This window comes from Pan troglodytes, chromosome 1 (genome assembly GCF_028858775.2).
Source record: "Pan troglodytes isolate AG18354 chromosome 1, NHGRI_mPanTro3-v2.0_pri, whole genome shotgun sequence".
Classification (NCBI taxonomy): Eukaryota; Metazoa; Chordata; class Mammalia; order Primates; family Hominidae; genus Pan; species Pan troglodytes.
In genome coordinates, this window is record NC_072398.2 from 45,364,663 (window position 1) to 45,381,660 (window position 16,998).

The 16,998-nt window shown below is 45.7% G+C and overlaps 1 protein-coding gene across 12 annotated transcripts in view; it reads right to left on the bottom strand.

Annotated features, from left to right (window-relative positions):
* The window catches only part of ATP2B4 (ATPase plasma membrane Ca2+ transporting 4), a 117,265-nt gene that overhangs the window by 16,356 nt on the left and 83,911 nt on the right, over nucleotides 1-16,998 (bottom strand). For all 12 annotated transcript variants that reach the window (XM_016936349.4, XM_024351060.3, XM_001156333.7 and 9 more), the window contains 9 exons: nucleotides 16,469-16,700; nucleotides 15,438-15,617; nucleotides 14,325-14,412; nucleotides 13,298-13,404; nucleotides 6,843-7,034; nucleotides 6,173-6,386; nucleotides 4,948-5,159; nucleotides 3,639-3,746; nucleotides 68-244 (listed from right to left, as the gene is read on the bottom strand). In XM_016936349.4, the coding sequence (XP_016791838.1) occupies nucleotides 68-244; nucleotides 3,639-3,746; nucleotides 4,948-5,159; nucleotides 6,173-6,386; nucleotides 6,843-7,034; nucleotides 13,298-13,404; nucleotides 14,325-14,412; nucleotides 15,438-15,617; nucleotides 16,469-16,700 (1,510 nt within the window). The remainder of the gene's footprint in view (nucleotides 1-67; nucleotides 245-3,638; nucleotides 3,747-4,947; nucleotides 5,160-6,172; nucleotides 6,387-6,842; nucleotides 7,035-13,297; nucleotides 13,405-14,324; nucleotides 14,413-15,437; nucleotides 15,618-16,468; nucleotides 16,701-16,998) is intronic.

Here is a 16,998-nt window from a genome sequence, read left to right on the forward strand (position 1 = left end):
CTACCCTCCCAACACCTGGATGGGAAGCTGCTTCTCCCAAGGGAAGGACAGACCACTATCAGAGTACCTGAGTCTGGATACGGTTCAGGCCCCGGAACCAGAGGATCTGGCCTCGGCGCAGCTCCATCTCAGCATGGTCAATCTCATCCAGTCCCTCGGCATCCTTGGTGATCTCCTCTTTGGTGGTGCCATGCCCAGCCTCCTTCAGGAACTTCAGGGATCGGGTAGGTATTGCGGAGATGAACTGAAAACAAGCGCAGCGAAGAGGAAGACGTCAGAATCAGCGTGAGAAGAGCTGTCAGTCAACTTACATGAGCCAGGCCCTTGGGCAGGTTACTCTTTGCCCTACCACCCTTCCCACTGGAAGAGCAGTGGGCAGAAGCACCAATCCATCCAGGCAAGCATTCTCCAAGTGCCCACCAGCGGTCAGGCTTTTAGGAAGGTTTTCTGTATTTATGGACACACACAAAAGAGAGCTTCTATTCTAGTAATTGACCAGCCATCTGCCTGGTCATATACTTCATTTTCCTCTTTCTGTCTCATTTCTTCTGTTCCATTTTGCAATCTGTCTTTTAAGGTTAACAGAACTATACAGCATGGTACGCAGTAGGAAGAAACAGAGACCAGGACCTGGGGGAAAAGAGTTTGGGGAGAAGATGGTGATATTGCCTATGTATAGGCAAGGGGTTGAGAAGGGTATTGGAAATGAATGACCCCTTTCTTAGTTGCCACATGCAAAGTAGTTTCTGTGTTACAAACTCTTGTGAAAGGATACCAAAAGTTTTCTTGGGCTTGAGGTGAGGAAGTGGATGGGACAGTCCATAGAAGAGGGGACACATGAGTATTATCAGAAGACAAGGAGCAGTACATAGGGTTTGAAATTTGAAATAAATTTCCCGGTGAGCTCAGCACCTGTCAGTCAGTTCTTTCCGGACAAGATAAGGAGTAGCCAGGGCTCATGTGGGGAAGAGGGACTGTATGGGCAATCTGGTATGGAGTCAAGGGTTTTGAAATGGGAAGAATGCCAGAGCTCTGCCTCTGAATGTGGAAAAAGCTGTTGTGATACAGAAGGAAGGCTGCTGTCTGGCAGCAAGGCCACATGGCCACATGTGAGGCAAGAGCCAGAACAGAGTTTCAAACAACAGGTTTAACAACCAAGCTTTACCAAAGCATAAAACTGCTTTAGGAACCCATTGGTAAAAAAAAAAAAAAAAAAAGAAATCTTCACCAAACAGAACAGGGTGGAGGGAATTGGGTCAGACATTAATTAGGGAGGGCTGGGTGCAGCGGTTCATGCCTGTAATCCCAGCACTTTGGGAGGCCGAGGCGGGAGGATTGCTTGAGCCCAGGACTTTCTGAGATCAGCCTGGCAACATAGTGAGACCCCAATCTCTTTATTTTTTGTTTTTCGAGATAGAGTCTCACTCTTGTCATCCAGGCTGGAGTGCAGTGCCGTGATCTCAGCTCATTGCACTCCGCCTCCCGGGTTCAAGCAATTCTGCTTCAGCCTCCCAAGTAGCTGGGATTACAGGCATGTGTCACCATGCCCGGCCAATTTTTTTTTTTTTTTTGTATTTTTAGTAGAGACAGGGTTTCACCATGTTGGCCAGGCTGGTCTCGAACTCCTGACCTCAGGTGATCTGCTCGACTCAGCCTCCCAAAGTGTTGGGATTATAGGTGTGAGCCACTGCGCCTGGCTTGAGACCCCCATCTCTTAAAAAAAAAAAAAAAAAAAAAAAGAAAAGAAAAGAAAAAGAAATTATTCAGGGAGGCATCTAGGTATGAAATAAATAACTAGCAGGTTTAGGGGAGAAGGCCTGCAGCTCCAGAAATGGCTCTTTGAGGCCAGTTAGGGCAAAGTGTCCATTACCTGGGTGGCTGGACACTAAGGGATTATCTACAGAGACCTGGGGTCTGTAAAGAGAGGTATAGCCCAGGCCAGAGCTGAGGATGAGGGAGGTTTGTAAAGTGGTATTAAGGAAGAAGTGAAACTATTAGACTTAATGATACTATTATAATCGTAATAGTTTAAAATTTGATTATTTAAAAGGAATAAGACATTATTCATTACTGTATAGTAACTGATTCACTAATTAACAATGACCTTGTTTTCCTAAGCTGAAGACACTAAGACACAGATTGGTTATATAACTTGCCCAAGATGATTCAGCTTATAAAAAGGAGAGCTGAGGCCGGGCACGGTGGCTCAGGCCTGTAATCCTAGCACTTTCGGAGGCCATGGCGGGTGGATCACCTGAGATCAGGAGTTTGAGACCAGCCTAGCCAACATGGTGAAACCCTGTCTCTACTAAAAATACAAAAAATTAGCTGGGCGTGGTGGTGGGTGCCTGTAATCCCAGCTACTTGGGAGGCTGAGGCAGGAGAATTGCTTAAACCTGGAGGGTGGAGGTTGCAGTGAGCCGAGATTGCACCATTGCACTCCAGCCTGGGCAACAAGAGCTGGGCCAGGTGCGGTGGCTCACACCTGTAATCCCAGCACTTTGGGAGGCCAAGGCAGGCAGATCACGAGGTCAGGAGTTCCAGACCAGCCTGGCCAACAAGGTGAAACTCTGTCTCTAGTAAAAATACAAAAATTAGCCAGGTACGGTGGTGGTTGCCTGTAATCCCAGCTACTTGGGAGGCTGAGGCAGGAGAAATTGCTTGAACCCAGGAGGCAGAGTTTGCAGTGAGCCGAGATCACACAACTGCACTCCAGCCTGGGTGACAGAGCAAGACTCTGTCTCAGAAAAAAAAAAAAAAAAAAAGAGCTGGATTCAAACCCAGGCAGTCATTCCCAGAGTCCATGCTCTGAACCACAGGCTATACTGCTACTCTAGAGATCTTGTAAATCTGAATTTATCTCAGGTAAGAGTTAAGCATTCCACCCAGATAAAGCCATGGAAAGAAAGAGAAGAGGCTGGAAACCCTGAATTATGTCAGCTCGACAGCCCACAGCCAGGTTGCTGCCTCATGAGAATAAAGACATGTGTCTTGTAAACTCTTCTACTTCTAAGACCCTTATTATATTTATTTTTTTGTAGCAAAATTCCATTGAAAAGTTTACTTTCTGTCTCAGAGAAGCTAAGGGATTTTTCTTTTTTTTTTCTTTTTGAGACCGAGTCTTGCTCTGTCGCCCAGGCTGGAGTGCAGTGGCGCGATCTCGGCTCACTGCAAGCTCCACCTCCCAGGTTCACGCCATTCTCCTGCCTCAGCCTCCCGAGTAGCTGGGACTACAGGCACCTGCCACCACGCCCGGCTAATTTTTTGTATTTTTAGTAGAGACGGGGTTTCACCATGTTAGCCAGGATGGTCTTGATCTCCTGACCTCGTGATCTGCCTGCCTCGGCCTCCCAAAGTGCTGGGATTACAGGTGTGAGCCACCGCGCCCAGCCAAGCTAAGGGATTTTTCTACCTCCAGGCTTAGTTAGAGAAGAATTCTGAAACCTCTGAAGTGATCATTCCACCTTGAGATCCTATGAGATGGCAAGAACTTGAAAACTTGAGTGGGGGTGGGAAGGGAAGAGGAGAAGATGAAGATGAGGAGCTGGGGGTCTCCACCGTTGCTTGTTCCATCTCATGTAGAGGAGGGGAGTTCTGCAGGCTGTGAGAATGCACCAGGAGGGTGTGCCAGTACTCACCTGGCCCCACAGAAGTTCTCCAATCCCAATGAAGAGACACCACAGCCACTGAGACAGGCTGAGGCTTGTACAACTGAAGGGTTTACCCCCAAATTCCACGATGAAAATCTAGAACAGAGAAAGGGGCAGCCCACCATCAAGGAAATGACTAACAGGCAGCTGGCCCTCCAGCCAAGGACCCCAAAGCCACATCATCCCACTCCTCAGGATCCTTGGGTGCAAGTCCCGATTTGCTTGCAGGGGAAGGGAAAAGAAGAAATCTCAAAGGGGAGACAGACAAAAACAGCCTTTAAGAGCACTCTGATGGGGAGACAGACATAGTTACTGTGACTATGATTAACAGACGATCTGGAGGAGTTGGGGGAGCTGGAGGCTTCTTGTGACTAAAGCCAGTTAGTGACAAGGAGAAGGTACAGTGATGGAGTGAGGAACTGAGGATGAGGTGGGAGGATTGCCTGAACCTGGGAGACTGAGGCTGCACTCCAGCCTGGGTGACAGAGAGAGAGAGAGAGAGAGAGACAGAGAGACAGAGAGAGAGAGAGAGACAGAGAGAGAGAGAGAGAGAGAGAGAGACAGAGAGAGAGATCTGTCTCAAACGAAAAAAAAAAAGAAAAAGAAAAAATGGCAGGCGTAATAACACTTTGGGAGGCGGGAGGATTGCTTGAGGCCAGGAGTTTGAGACCAGCCTGAGCAACAGAGTGAGACCCCATCTGTATTTTTAAAATTAAATTTAAAAAAAAGGAATTGAGGATGGCGACAAATAAAGGGAGGTGCCCTGCTGAGGGATGGGACATGGTCAGCTCATAGTCTCATATTGGAGGAGTCCAAGCTGGGCTGACTATGTAATATACGTGTACAAATCCCATTACTTCTCTTTCTTTGAGCTGCACAACACTTTTTATCATAAGCCCTTCAGAACAAAGGGCAGGGACAGAGAGAGTCTATACTAGATGTGCATGCACATTTCATATAGGCTGACAGGAGCCACAGAAAGGGACTAGAAGAGAATACTTCTTTTGGTCATTCTGTGAAATTTCTGTGTATTTAGAAAGATCATGAAAGGATTTTAGAAGTATTATTTTATTTCCAGTCAACATGCTGCCCTGCACTGGAGCTCTTGACACAATGGGCTCCAATTCTAGAGCAATATGCAAAAGAAAGCAGATTGGGAATCCCAAAGTGTTCAACTTACAGCTCCAGTCCCCGTAATTCCTTCATTCCTTTTCCTAGGTATGTAGGGAACCCTGGCTCCCAGCTTCTGCCCTTTATCATTCCAGATCTCCTGCCCCAACTGCAGATAGAATCTCACCTGGCAGATGAATGTGCCCAAGACTACAGAGCAGAAGATAATGTTGCGGTAGATGCCTGAAAAGACGTTCTTCTCTCCATGGATCTTTCGGGAGTTGATTTCATTGAAGAGCTGCATCAGCACGAAGGTGTTAAAAACAATGGTATAGTGCTGGCTGGGTGGTGAATGCAGAGGTGCCTTCCTCCCACTATCAATATCAAAGAATTTCTCACCTAGTGGGGAGAGGAGAAGCACTGGAGGTTAAGTGTGGTCTGAACTAAGAGTAAGAATGTGTTGGTACAGATATACTGCTTGCTTATGGCTGGTGTCCATTCTAATTGATCAATATCTGAGCTGCACTAGTTATTTATTTTTTTGACACAGGGTCTCACTCTGTCACCCAGGCTGGAGTGCAGTGGCATGATCATGGCTCACTGCAGCCTGGACCTTCCGGCTCAAGTGATCCTTCCATCTCAGCCTCCCAAATAGCTGGGACTACAGGCGTGCACCACCATGCCTGGCTAATTTTTTGTTGTACTAGTTATTAAACATTTTAAATGGTAGTTCTGGTCTTGACTTATTTTACCTTCTCTCTCAGTTTGCTGCATTGATACTTGCTCTCATGTAGTGCAGCATGGTAGTAAGACTATGTGCGCTGGAGTCAGGCAATCATAGGTTTGAATTTTACTGCAACTATGTACTCATTATGGGACCTGAGCTTAATCTTTTGAATCTGTAAAAAAAGAAATAAGCCAGGCGTGGTGGCTCATGCCTGTAATCCCAGCACTCTGGGGGGCTGAGGTGGGCAGATCACAAGGTCAGGAGATTGAGACCATCCTGGCCAACATGATGAAACCCCATCTCTACTAAAAATACAAAAAGTAGCCGGGTGTGGTGGCGCACGCCTGTAATCCCAGCTATTTGGGAGGCTGACGCAGGAAAATTGCTTGAACCTGGGAGGCAGAGCGAGACTCTGTCTCCAAAAAAAAAAAAAAAAAAAAAAAAAGAAAGAAATAATAAAGCCTCCCTTGTGAAATTCTTGAGTACATACAGTACACACAGTACTCAAGAGTACTGTATGAGTACATATAGTAGCATAATGCACCGTGTAGCAGGAGCACAGCAAGCACTGGGAGGTGAAGCTGCGCTTATTCCTGACCTGTGCACTTGCTCTCACGCTACCTTCTTTCTCTGCCCCCACCTCCAACCAGGACCCCAGCTGCTACCCACCCCCAAAGTGGCTCACCCGCAAAGACAAGGATAAAGATGACAATGAGCTGATAGAACGCATGGCCCAAGATGTTCTTCATCATAGTGCGTGAGATCAGAGGCTTATTTCGGCCATAGGGGCGCCGCTTCAACAGAGATTCCGTAGGGGGCTCTGTGGCCAGGGCCAATGAAGCAAAAGTGTCCATGATCAGATTAACCCACAACATCTGCACAGCTTTCAATGGGGAATCCTGGTGGGAAGAAGAACCAGTCCTTTTAGCTTTTCTCTGAAACCAGCCCACCTTTGCCCTGTCGATGGCCCAGCTCCCACGACCCACCTAGACTTGGAATCTGGCCACTTCCTAGCTGAGTGACTGTGAGAAAGCTACTTAACTTCCTTGAGCCTCAAGTTCCTCACCCATAAAATGGGGATAATAATACCTACTTCACAAGGTCATTTTTGAAGAATACAGATAGTGCATATAAATGCTTATTACAGTGGCTGACACGTAAGTGCTAAGCTAAGGCCTGTAAGTTACCATCTACATAAGCAGATGAAGACAGCAGACTTAGAAGAGCTAACTCCTGTCCTAATGTCATGGGGAAACGCTGTCTTTACTCTTCAGTAAACACACCATACTCTTCACTCCATGTTCCTTAGCCCCTGACTTATCCCTCCCGTCTCAGCCCACCCACACCCCCTTCACCTGAGTGATACAGGCTCCAGTGAAGGCTACAATCACGGCCACCACATTGACAGTGAGCTGGAACTGCAGGAACTTGGAGATGCTGTCATAGACATTTCGTCCCCACATCACTGCCTTCACAATGCTGGTAAAGTTGTCATCTGTTAGGATGATGTCTGAAGCCTCCTTTGCTACATCTGTGCCTGCGATGCCCTGAGGTAAGATGGGAGGGAAAACAGTGAGGGAGTGGATAAAGCCCAGGCTCCATTTCCTGACCTCCAGGAAGCTTCCGAAGTCAGTGTAAATACTCCAGGGCACACTAGTCACACAAAAGAAAACAAAGAGCAAATGTGTCACTGTCACTCTAGAGAAAGGAGGGCTGCGGCCTGATGCCACCAACCTTACTGTTGAGCTCAGACTGGGAATTACAATCATCTTTGATATCCCTTTCACCCTCCCCTCCTACTCCCTCAACCTTGGAAACTAATTAAAAGGTAGAGAGCAAATCCTGTCTATTCTACCTCCAAATTCTTACATTTCTGTTGCCACTGCCAGTATCTCATTTAAGCCCATGTCATTCCGACACCTTTGAGAAACTCTGTATTTGTTCTAGGAGTAGTAGTATGGCAGCACAGTTCCAAAATTTCATCTTTGTTCAAAATTTTCTTTTTAAATTAAATTTAAAAAAAATTTGAGACAAGGTCTTGCTTTGTTGTCCAGGCTGGAGTGCAGTGGCAGGATCTCAGCTAAATGCAAGCTCCACATCTGGGGCTCCAATGATCCTCCCACCTTGGCCTCCTGAGTAACGGGACTACAGGCATTTGCTCACCCTGCTTGGTTAATTTTTAAATTTTTTGTAGACATGGGGGGTCTCTCTATATCGCCCAACTTTATAATTACTATTATGAAATAATCTCTAAGTTATGTTGGTAAGTGAAGAAAGAAAGGTAGAAAAACGAGTTTATGGTATGGTGTCACTTATCTAAGGCGGCAGGCCATGAATATATTACATTTATTTATTTATTTATTTATTTATTTATTTATAGTTTTTGAGACAGAGTCTCCCTCTGTTGCCCAGGCTGGACAGCAGTGGTGTGATCTCAGCTCACTGCTACCTCTGACTCCTGGGTTCAAGCGAGTCTCCTCTCCTGCCTCAGCCTCCTGAGTGGCTGGGATTACAGGGACGCACCACCATGACGGGCTAATTTTGTATTTTTAGTAGAGATAGGGGTTTCGTCATATTGGCCAGGCTGGTCTTGAACTCCTGACCTCAGGTGATCCACCTGCCTTGGCCTCCCAAAGTGCTGGGATTATAGTCATGTGCCACCGTGCCCGGACTGCATTTGATTATACTTTAAAGGAGCAAACAGAAGAATACACCAAAAATGACAGAAAAAAATTACCTATTGAATTAAGAGGGAAGCAGCAAGGCAAAGGCAATGAGGGTGGAAGCTGGATTTGTATGAATATACCTTGTTTTGTACATTTGACTTTAGAACCATGTATTTTATCTCTCTCGCTTTTTTTTTTTTTTTTTTTTTCGAGACAGGGTCTTGCTCTGTCGTCCAGGCTGGAGTGCAGAGGTGTGATCTTGGCTCACTGCAGCCTTGAATTCTTGGGCTCAAGCAATCCTCCCACCTCAGCCTCCTGAGTAGCTGGGACGATAGGTGTGTGCCAGCACACTTGGCTAATTTTTTATTTTTTTTAGAGATGGGAGTCTCACTATGTTGTCCAGGCTGGTCTCGAAATCCTGGCTTCTAGTGCTCCTTCTCCCTTGGCCTCCCAAAGTGTTGCGACTGATTACAGGTGTGAGCCACCACACTGGCCTAAAAAGCAATCTCCAAAATGGAAAGTAACATGATAGAAATGATCTGGTAGCCACTTGGTAGCACAACTGCACACACACAGACAAATGTTACAAATGACTTAAAAACAATAATTTGATGGCACATTCCTGGTAGCATATACCTATGGATAAAAGGAACTATGAGAAAAATATTTAATTGTTTTTGGCAGAGTAATTGTATTATTAATATTATTGATATTTTGTAACTACTTGAAATATTTTAGAATAAAACAAAAAATAATCATGTTAATGCAATTAGGAATCAAAATTTTCAGCTTAAGGGATACAAACATAAAATCAGGGAAGTTAAATACAATTAGAAGCTGGGTGTGGTGGCTCATGCCTGTAATCCCAGCATTCTGGGAGGCCAAGGTGGGCAGATCACTTGAGGGTAGGAGTTTGAGACCACTCTGGCCAAAATGGCGAAACTCCATCTCTACTAAAAAATACAAAAATTAGCAGGGTGTGGTGGCACACGCCTGTAATCCCAGCTACTCAGGACGCTGAAGCAGGAGAACTGCTTGAACCTGGGAGGCAGAGGTTGCAGTGAGCCAAGATCATGCCACTGCACTCCAGCCTGGGCGACAGAGTGAGACTCTGTCTCAAAATAAATAACTAAATAAAATAAAATAAAATAAAATTAGAAAGTTATAAATCAGGAAGTTAGACATCTATAATTCTTTAAAAAATTATTTCTTCTAAAAGTGGAATAAAAAATATATAATTCTAAAAGTAAATGAAAAACAGAAATACGAATTCACGAAGTATTTTCTCTTTGTGAGCAAACACAAACAAACACAAAAGCAAGTGAGACTTAAGAGCATACTTCTTAGCTTTGTCCACTGAAAAGGCTTAGAAACAAAGATCTACTCAGTAGCAAGGAACACCTTTGAGTTCCAATTGTGTTCTCTAGTGCTCCTTCCCCCTTGGCCTCCCAAAGTGTTGGGAGGCCGTTTCAGGCCGGGCGCGGTGGCTCACCCCTGTAATCCCAGCACTTTGGGAGGTTGAGGCAGGTGGATCACTTGCGGTCAGGAGTTTGAGACCAGCCTGGCCAACATGGTGAAACCCCATCTCTACTAAAAATACAAAAAATTAGCCAGGCTTGGTGGCAGCTGCCTGTAATCCCAGCTAACTCAGGAGGCTGAGGCAGGAGAATTGTTTGAACCTGGGAAGTGGAGGTTGCAGTAAGCCGAGACTGCCCCACTGCACTCCAGCCTGGGTGACAGAGCAAGGCCCCGTCTCATAAATAAATAAATAAATAAATAAATAAATAAATAAATAAAATAAATACCATTTCACATTAAAATGAAGCAGGAATCCTTGGAGAAATGGACGATCTCCTATCCAGGATAAAAAAGAACCAAAAAACCAAGAATAAACCAAGAAAGCTATTAAAAACAACTGGGGTTGTATCTAAAGGACTCAGCAATGTTGAAGACGCCTCTTCTGCCTAATGGTGGATCACTTTGAGCATCAAAACCATACTAAGAGCAGTGGATTGAAACACATCAAATATTCATTAAATCTATGAATTCGTAATGATACTTAAAAAAAAATCCACTCATTGGTCACCTTTGGAGGTTCCTAAAAAGTCAACTCATCATTTAAAAAAAAAGCAGTAATTAACAAACCAAAAACCTACCTTTCAGGTAGGATTGGAACCTCAGAGTAATCAAATAGTCAATGAGGGGGAATCTCTTTTGTTTTCTGAGATGGAGTCTAGCTTTGTCACCCAGGCTGGAGTGCAGAGGCATGATCTTGGCTCACTGCAACCTCTGCCTCCCGGGTTCAAGTGATTCTCCTGCCTCAGCCTCCCAAGTAGCTGGGATTACAGGCGCCCGCCATCATGCCCAGCTAATTTTTGTGTTTTTAGTAGAGACGGGTTTCACTGTTTTGGCCAGGCCGGTCTTGAATTCCTGACCTCGTGATCTGCCTGCCTCAGCCTCCCAAAGTGCTGGGATTACAAGCACGAGCCACTACGCCCGGCTGGGAATCTCTTTTTATGTAAGTATTTAAGTTAATAAATAAAGAATTACAATATTGTCATTTTGCAGCCCTCAATGAAAGAAAGGGTCTAGAATCTGATAACTTCTAGAACCAACTACTTGCTTATAGGAAATATAAGGAAGAAAATAATACGTTAAAGGAAATCACAGTGAAATAATCAACAAAATCTATACTGAGGGATAGTCTCTGCAGACAAACAACCCACTTCCTTCAAAACTAAGTTGCTAGGAAAAAAGATGGAGGGGGATTGTGCAGAAGAGAGTTAACACAGCAGGCCTGAGACGACTATCCTTAGGAAGGAATGCTTGCAGGGTGGGCCCTTGGCTGGCATCTGGGAAATGGGCTCTCAGAATGCTTGCCCTCAACAACTAACTGATAAGGGTGGCTCATTGTGTCTAGACTGTGTCCGAACAATGTGGTTTACATTGAACATTTGCTTTCCTTTTGGGTGTCTGGAATTTTGGTATGTGCTAGGCAGAAGGTACCTATGTGACCAGCCTCAAGAAAAACCTTGGGTACTAAGTCCATGATGGGCTTCCCTAGGCAGAACATCACACATATATTTCTGTGTTTTCATTAGTGGGGAAAGAATGGACTCTGTTTGACTCCTCATGGGAGGGAGAGCATAAGAAAGACTGCAAATAGATTTATCCAGATTCTGCCATTGTCTTTTTCTTTTATGATCCAACTGTATTCTTACTACATCACTGTTATGAATCTTAGTCATGAATACAACTATATGCCAAGTCCCATGAGTCCTCCTAGCAACCCCATGAATATAGGGGTGTTTTTGGGGACTCCCAACATAGAGATCCTATAAGATCAGTGATTCTTAAAGTTTAGGGTACATAGAATCACTGAAAGAGCCTGTCAAAACACATTTAACAGATTTAACATAATTAATTAAGATTTCTGGGCCCCAGTTCCAGGCTTTCCAATTCAGTAAATCTGGGGTGGGGCCTGAGTGGGTGAATCTGCATTCTATGGGTTTGTATAGAAACCTACTATACAGCTGGTACAGCTACTGGTACAGCTGGAAGGAGGCACACTCCAAGAGATAGGTTAAGAGACTTAACAGATGTATCAAATAACTGCAAGTTATGGATCTTATCTGAATCCTGATTTGGGCAAATAAACTATAAAAACATTTGAGTCAGTTAGGAAAATGTGAACAAACTAGAAATTTCATGATAGTAAGGAAGCATCAATTTTGTTCTGAGATAATGGTATTAAGATTCTTTTAGATATACAGATTATTGATACATAATTATTATTTAGAGGCATATAATGAAATTTTTTTTTTTGCCCCACACCCTCCCCCCATATAATGAAAAAAAAATTTTTTTTGAGACGGAGTCTTGCTCTGTCACCCAGGCTGGGGTGCAGTGGTGCTAACTCGGCTCATCGTAAGCTCCGCCTCCCAGGTTCAAGTGATTCTCCTGCCTCAGCTTCCGGAGTAGCTAGGATTACAGGCGCCTACCATCATGCCCAGCTAATTTTTGTATTTTTAGTAGAGCCGGGGTTTCACCATGCTGGCCAGACTGGTCTCGAACTCCTGACCTCAGGCGATCCGCCCGCCTCAGAGTAATCAAATAGTCAATGAAGGGGAATCTCTTTTGTTTTTTGAGACAGAATCTAGCTTTGTCACCCAGGCTGGAGTGCAGTGGCGTGATCTTGGCTCGCTGCAACCTCTGCCTCCCGGGTTCAAGTGATTCTCCTACCTCAGCCTCCCGAGTAGCTGGGATTATAGGTGTGAGCCACTGCACCCGGTCATGAAATTTTTAAGGATGAAATTACATGATGCCTTGCATTTGCTTCAAAAACAATTCAGCTGAAGACTGGGGATGTAAATGGGGGGGGAGTCACTGAAACAAGATTGGCCATGTGTTGATCATAGTTGAAGCTGAGTGACAGGTACCTGTCAATTCTCCCTATTTTTGCATATTCTTGAAATTTCCTAGAATAAAACCCTTAAAAAAAAGAGTTCTCTAAAGATAGATGACTTCTTAAATGTCCTTCCACTGCTAAAAATCACCAACAGTTCAATCTGTATGGGAGGCTTATAATCATAAACTACTTGAGTGTGAGGATAGAATCTGGGGGGCTTCTAAACCTTTCTGAACATCAGAATTAACTGGTGTGCCTGTTAAAAAAAAATTCTGGTATTCATCTCAGACCTACAGAATTAAGACGTCTAACTGTGGAGCCTTGGAACATGTGATTTTACATGAACTTTCCAAGTGATTCTGATGCTCTTGGCCTCAGAAGTGAAAAGCAGAATACCCAATGGTGCCAGCCACACAGTGCGCCTACCATAGGGAACACAAATCTTCTAGAGTTTGCCTAGTCGACAACATCACATGTTTATAGGCAAGTTTATGTTGGTCTGGCTTTCCTGCATATGATTCTTCATGACTTCCCTCCCTCTTATCTATTCTTCATACTTGATGGGTCCCCAGTTATATATATCATGATTGGCCAGGTAGATAGGAGAGATGGAGTTGGACAAAAAAGCACCCCATAGGCTATGTAGGTGTAGCAAGCACCAGGCAACCAGAAGCCGGACCTGGCTTCCTGATGGAGAAGGCAGCTTGCAATCAGAGAGACACTGTGCTGAGCTTACCATTGCAAAACCAACATCCGCTTTCTTCAGAGCAGGCCCGTCATTTGTGCCATCACCAGTGACAGCCACGACCTGCCGGTGTTCCCCAACAGTGCTGTCAATTATGCCTGGGAGAAACAGACACACCACAGTGAGCTTTTCTGGTCTCCCCCACCCCTCAGTTCCTACCACCCGCCACTCCTTCTACTTTCTTCTTTCCTTCCCTTTTCCCTTTCCTAGAAGTTCTACAGGAACCACCTAAGGGCAGTAAGTTGTTTCATGAGTAGCACTGAACTAAGTTTGTCCTCATCCGGTACCCTAAGGCAGCTATGAAGAACATATAGGATGGATTTCAAGGCAGAGAGACCTAGGGGTCAAACTGCACTATTTCCACCTACCAGCTGGGCAATTTGGGTAAGTTTCTTGTCTTCTCAGCCTCAAACTTCCTCATTTGTAAAATGGGAATACCTGCCCTGCCTAGTTCACAGTACTATTGGTAAATAAGACATGATCATGTTTTTAAGAACCCATGCAATTGCCAGGCGCGGTGGCTCACGGCTGTAATCCCAACACTTTGGGAGGCCGAGGTGGGCGGATCACCTGGGGTCAGGAGTTCGAGACCAGCCTGGCCAACATGGTGAAACCTTGTCTCTACTAAGAATACAAAAATTAATCAGGCATGGTGGCATGCGCCTGTAGTCCCAGCTACTCGGGAGGCTGAGGCAGGAGAATCACTTGAACTCACGAGGCGGAGGTTGCAGTGAGCCAAGATTGCACCACTCCACTCCTGCCTGGGTGACAGAGCAAGACTCGGTCTCCAAAAATAAAAACAAAAAATAAAATAAATAAAAACCCAACAACTTTATTGTGTGTCATACTCACCAAGGGCCCAGATGTTTGCTAACTGTATGTTCTCCCCACTAGCCTGGGAGCTCTCCTAGGACCTCCCTATTTGGACAGGAGAGTGGCTTTGGCTGGTGGTTCTTATCTGTCCTCGCCCTGGCCTGCCTTCAGCTGTTGCAGGCACCTATTTGGAAGCCAACCTCACCTTTCACCAGGGTGTGCTTGTCAGTGGGAGAAGATCGCGCCAGGACCCGAAGCTTAGGCCAGATCTTGTCCAGCTTTTCTTGCTCTACCTGCCAACACCAGACCACACCTGGATCAGTCAAATGCACAAAAGCTATCCAGGAAAATCTTAACTTCTCCATACACTTGGAGTCACTGGGAGATTGGGTACACCACAGTCCCACATGAAAGTGTTATTCTGGATTAAGCAGAGATGAAACAGCCAACCAGTCTCCAAGGGTAGATTCATGGATGATGACCATTCAGGCCCTGCTTTTTTTCTTTTTCCTCCCAAGTCCCTACCTGGGAGCCAATCCCCCATTTCCCAGACCTTTAATGGGAGGTGGGCCAGGGTTGGCTGTTGGCTTGGGTGGGTAAAGTGGTGCTTCTGAGGTCTTAGGTTTGATTTCTATGTAGCTCAGGAAAGCTTGGATCTGTGCCACCGCCAGACCACATTCTCCTTTAGCCACTGTTAGCCAAAGGGCAGGGACACAGGAGGGGTGGGCTAGGGGGAAGTCAGTATAAAAAACTGAAAAAGCAGAAAGACATGAAAAGTTAGTGACACTGTCTCAAAAGATAGCTTGTGAATGAAGCTAGCGAGCTTCATTCACAAGCAACTCCCCCCCTCTTTTTTTTTTCTTTTTTGAGATGGAGTCTTGCTCTGTTGCCCAGGCTGGAGTGCAGTGGCATGATCTTGGCTCACTGCACCCTCCGCCTCCCAGGTTCAAGTGATTCTCCTGCCTCAGCCTCCCCAGTAGCTGGGACTACAGGTGCACGCCACCATGCCCAGCTAATTTTTGTATTTTTGGTAGAGACGGGGTTTCACCATGTTGGCCAGGACGGTCTCTATCTCTTGACCTCGTGATCCACCCGCCTTGGCCTCCCAAAGTGCTGGGATTACAGGCGTAAGCTACCGCGCCCAGCTGGCGACTCCCAATGTTACCATATCAGCAGTTTGGTACAAGGTGATGTTTCACTACGAATAGCTTTCACTTTAGAAACCATCCACCTTCCCGCACATGACCCAGATGCCTTATGCTAGAACCCGCCTTTTCCTTGTCAGGTGAGGTCCTGGTTCCCCCTAGCCAGGACCCACCTCGCCTTTCTCGTTGCGGATGAGCCGGTTGAATTCTTTGCCTTCTAAGCACAGGAAGTCATCCCCAGGTGTCAGAATGCCACATTTGGTGGCAATGGCCCGGGCTGTGTTGATGTTGTCACCTGTCACCATTCTGACAGTAATGCCAGCTTGTTTGCATTTGGCAATAGCATCTGGCACCTACGGAGAGTGAAGAAAGGGGAAAGGCGCAGATGAGGGTGATGACCCTGGTAAGCTGTCCCTGTTTGTCTGTCCCTTTGTGGCAGACAGGAGAAAGGCACCCTAGAAGTGGTGCCATGCAGCATGGGCTAGGTCTGGTCATTTTCATACTGTTGGGTGCCACCTCACTTCTGTCCTACCCACGGCAGTCACATTTGAATTTGCCCTATTGTACCATGAGTTGAAGGGGAAATTTGCTTTGGGAGCGAGGTGTAAAAACTTGCTCTTTCACTTACAATTGAGACTCCTCGGCAGGGCATGAATGGCATTTTGCGATTTGGCCAGTGCTTTCTTTTCTAGCAGAAGCTTTTGCCACTCTCCACCCACCTGGCCCATGTTCCAACCATATCAGCTCTTTGTAATTTCCCACATGCATGACACCCTCTCATGCCTCTGGGCCTTGAGAATTAATAGTCCATCTGTCTAAACTTCTTAGAAGCAGAGACTTTTCAATCCCCTAGTGTCTAGAATAGTTATCAGCACACAGCAGGTACTCAAAAAGAATGTGTTGATTGAAAGGAGGGAGCTAAAGACAAAGTTGGTGTTCTGGTTAAATCGACCTCCTGACAACACTTAAGTACCAAATAATGAGCCCAATAAGCCCTTTGCTTCTCAACACTCAGACAGCATTAGTCCTAGGAATGCCACATTCGATCATACTGGCACTCCACAGCAGTCCTGTGAAGCAGGAAGCACAGAAACTTCTATCCCTCTAAGTGAGAGGCAGTTAGGTTACCTGCCTGGGGTCACAACTAGAAAGGGAACTAGTACCCCACTTCCTGAGACTCCTGGGTGGCTTCCCACCCTCTCACCTCTGGGCGCACAGGGTCCTCAATGCCCACCACCGCGATACATGTCAATTCGGTGAGGATCTCATTCTCATTGTCCCAAGAGGGCTCTGTGTCATCGAAGTCCCGGTAAGCTATGCAGATAGTCCGGAGTCCATCACAGGCCATGGGCTCGATGACAGTGCGTACCATATCATCTCTGTCTTTATTCTTGAATGGCACTGCTTCCCCTTTCCGGTCCAGGATTCGATTACACCTGGGGAGGCGCACAGTAAGAATGCGGTGTCTCCCTTCCCACTCAATACGTTTCTACAATCATTGACAGGCATTTTGGCAACTCTGCATTATTCCTAAAGACATTGCTCCAAGTGTGGCCAAACATTTCCTTCATTCATCACCCAGCTGAGTCCCTCTTTCCAAGGTAGGTGGGCTGTGGATGGAGTTAAGGTCTAGATATATAGAGAGTGGGATTCTCCCATGTCATCTGTTCTTACCCATATGTGAATGCAATGCAAGTCTTTTGTGAATCACCTGCTCTTTTGAACTTCTTGAAG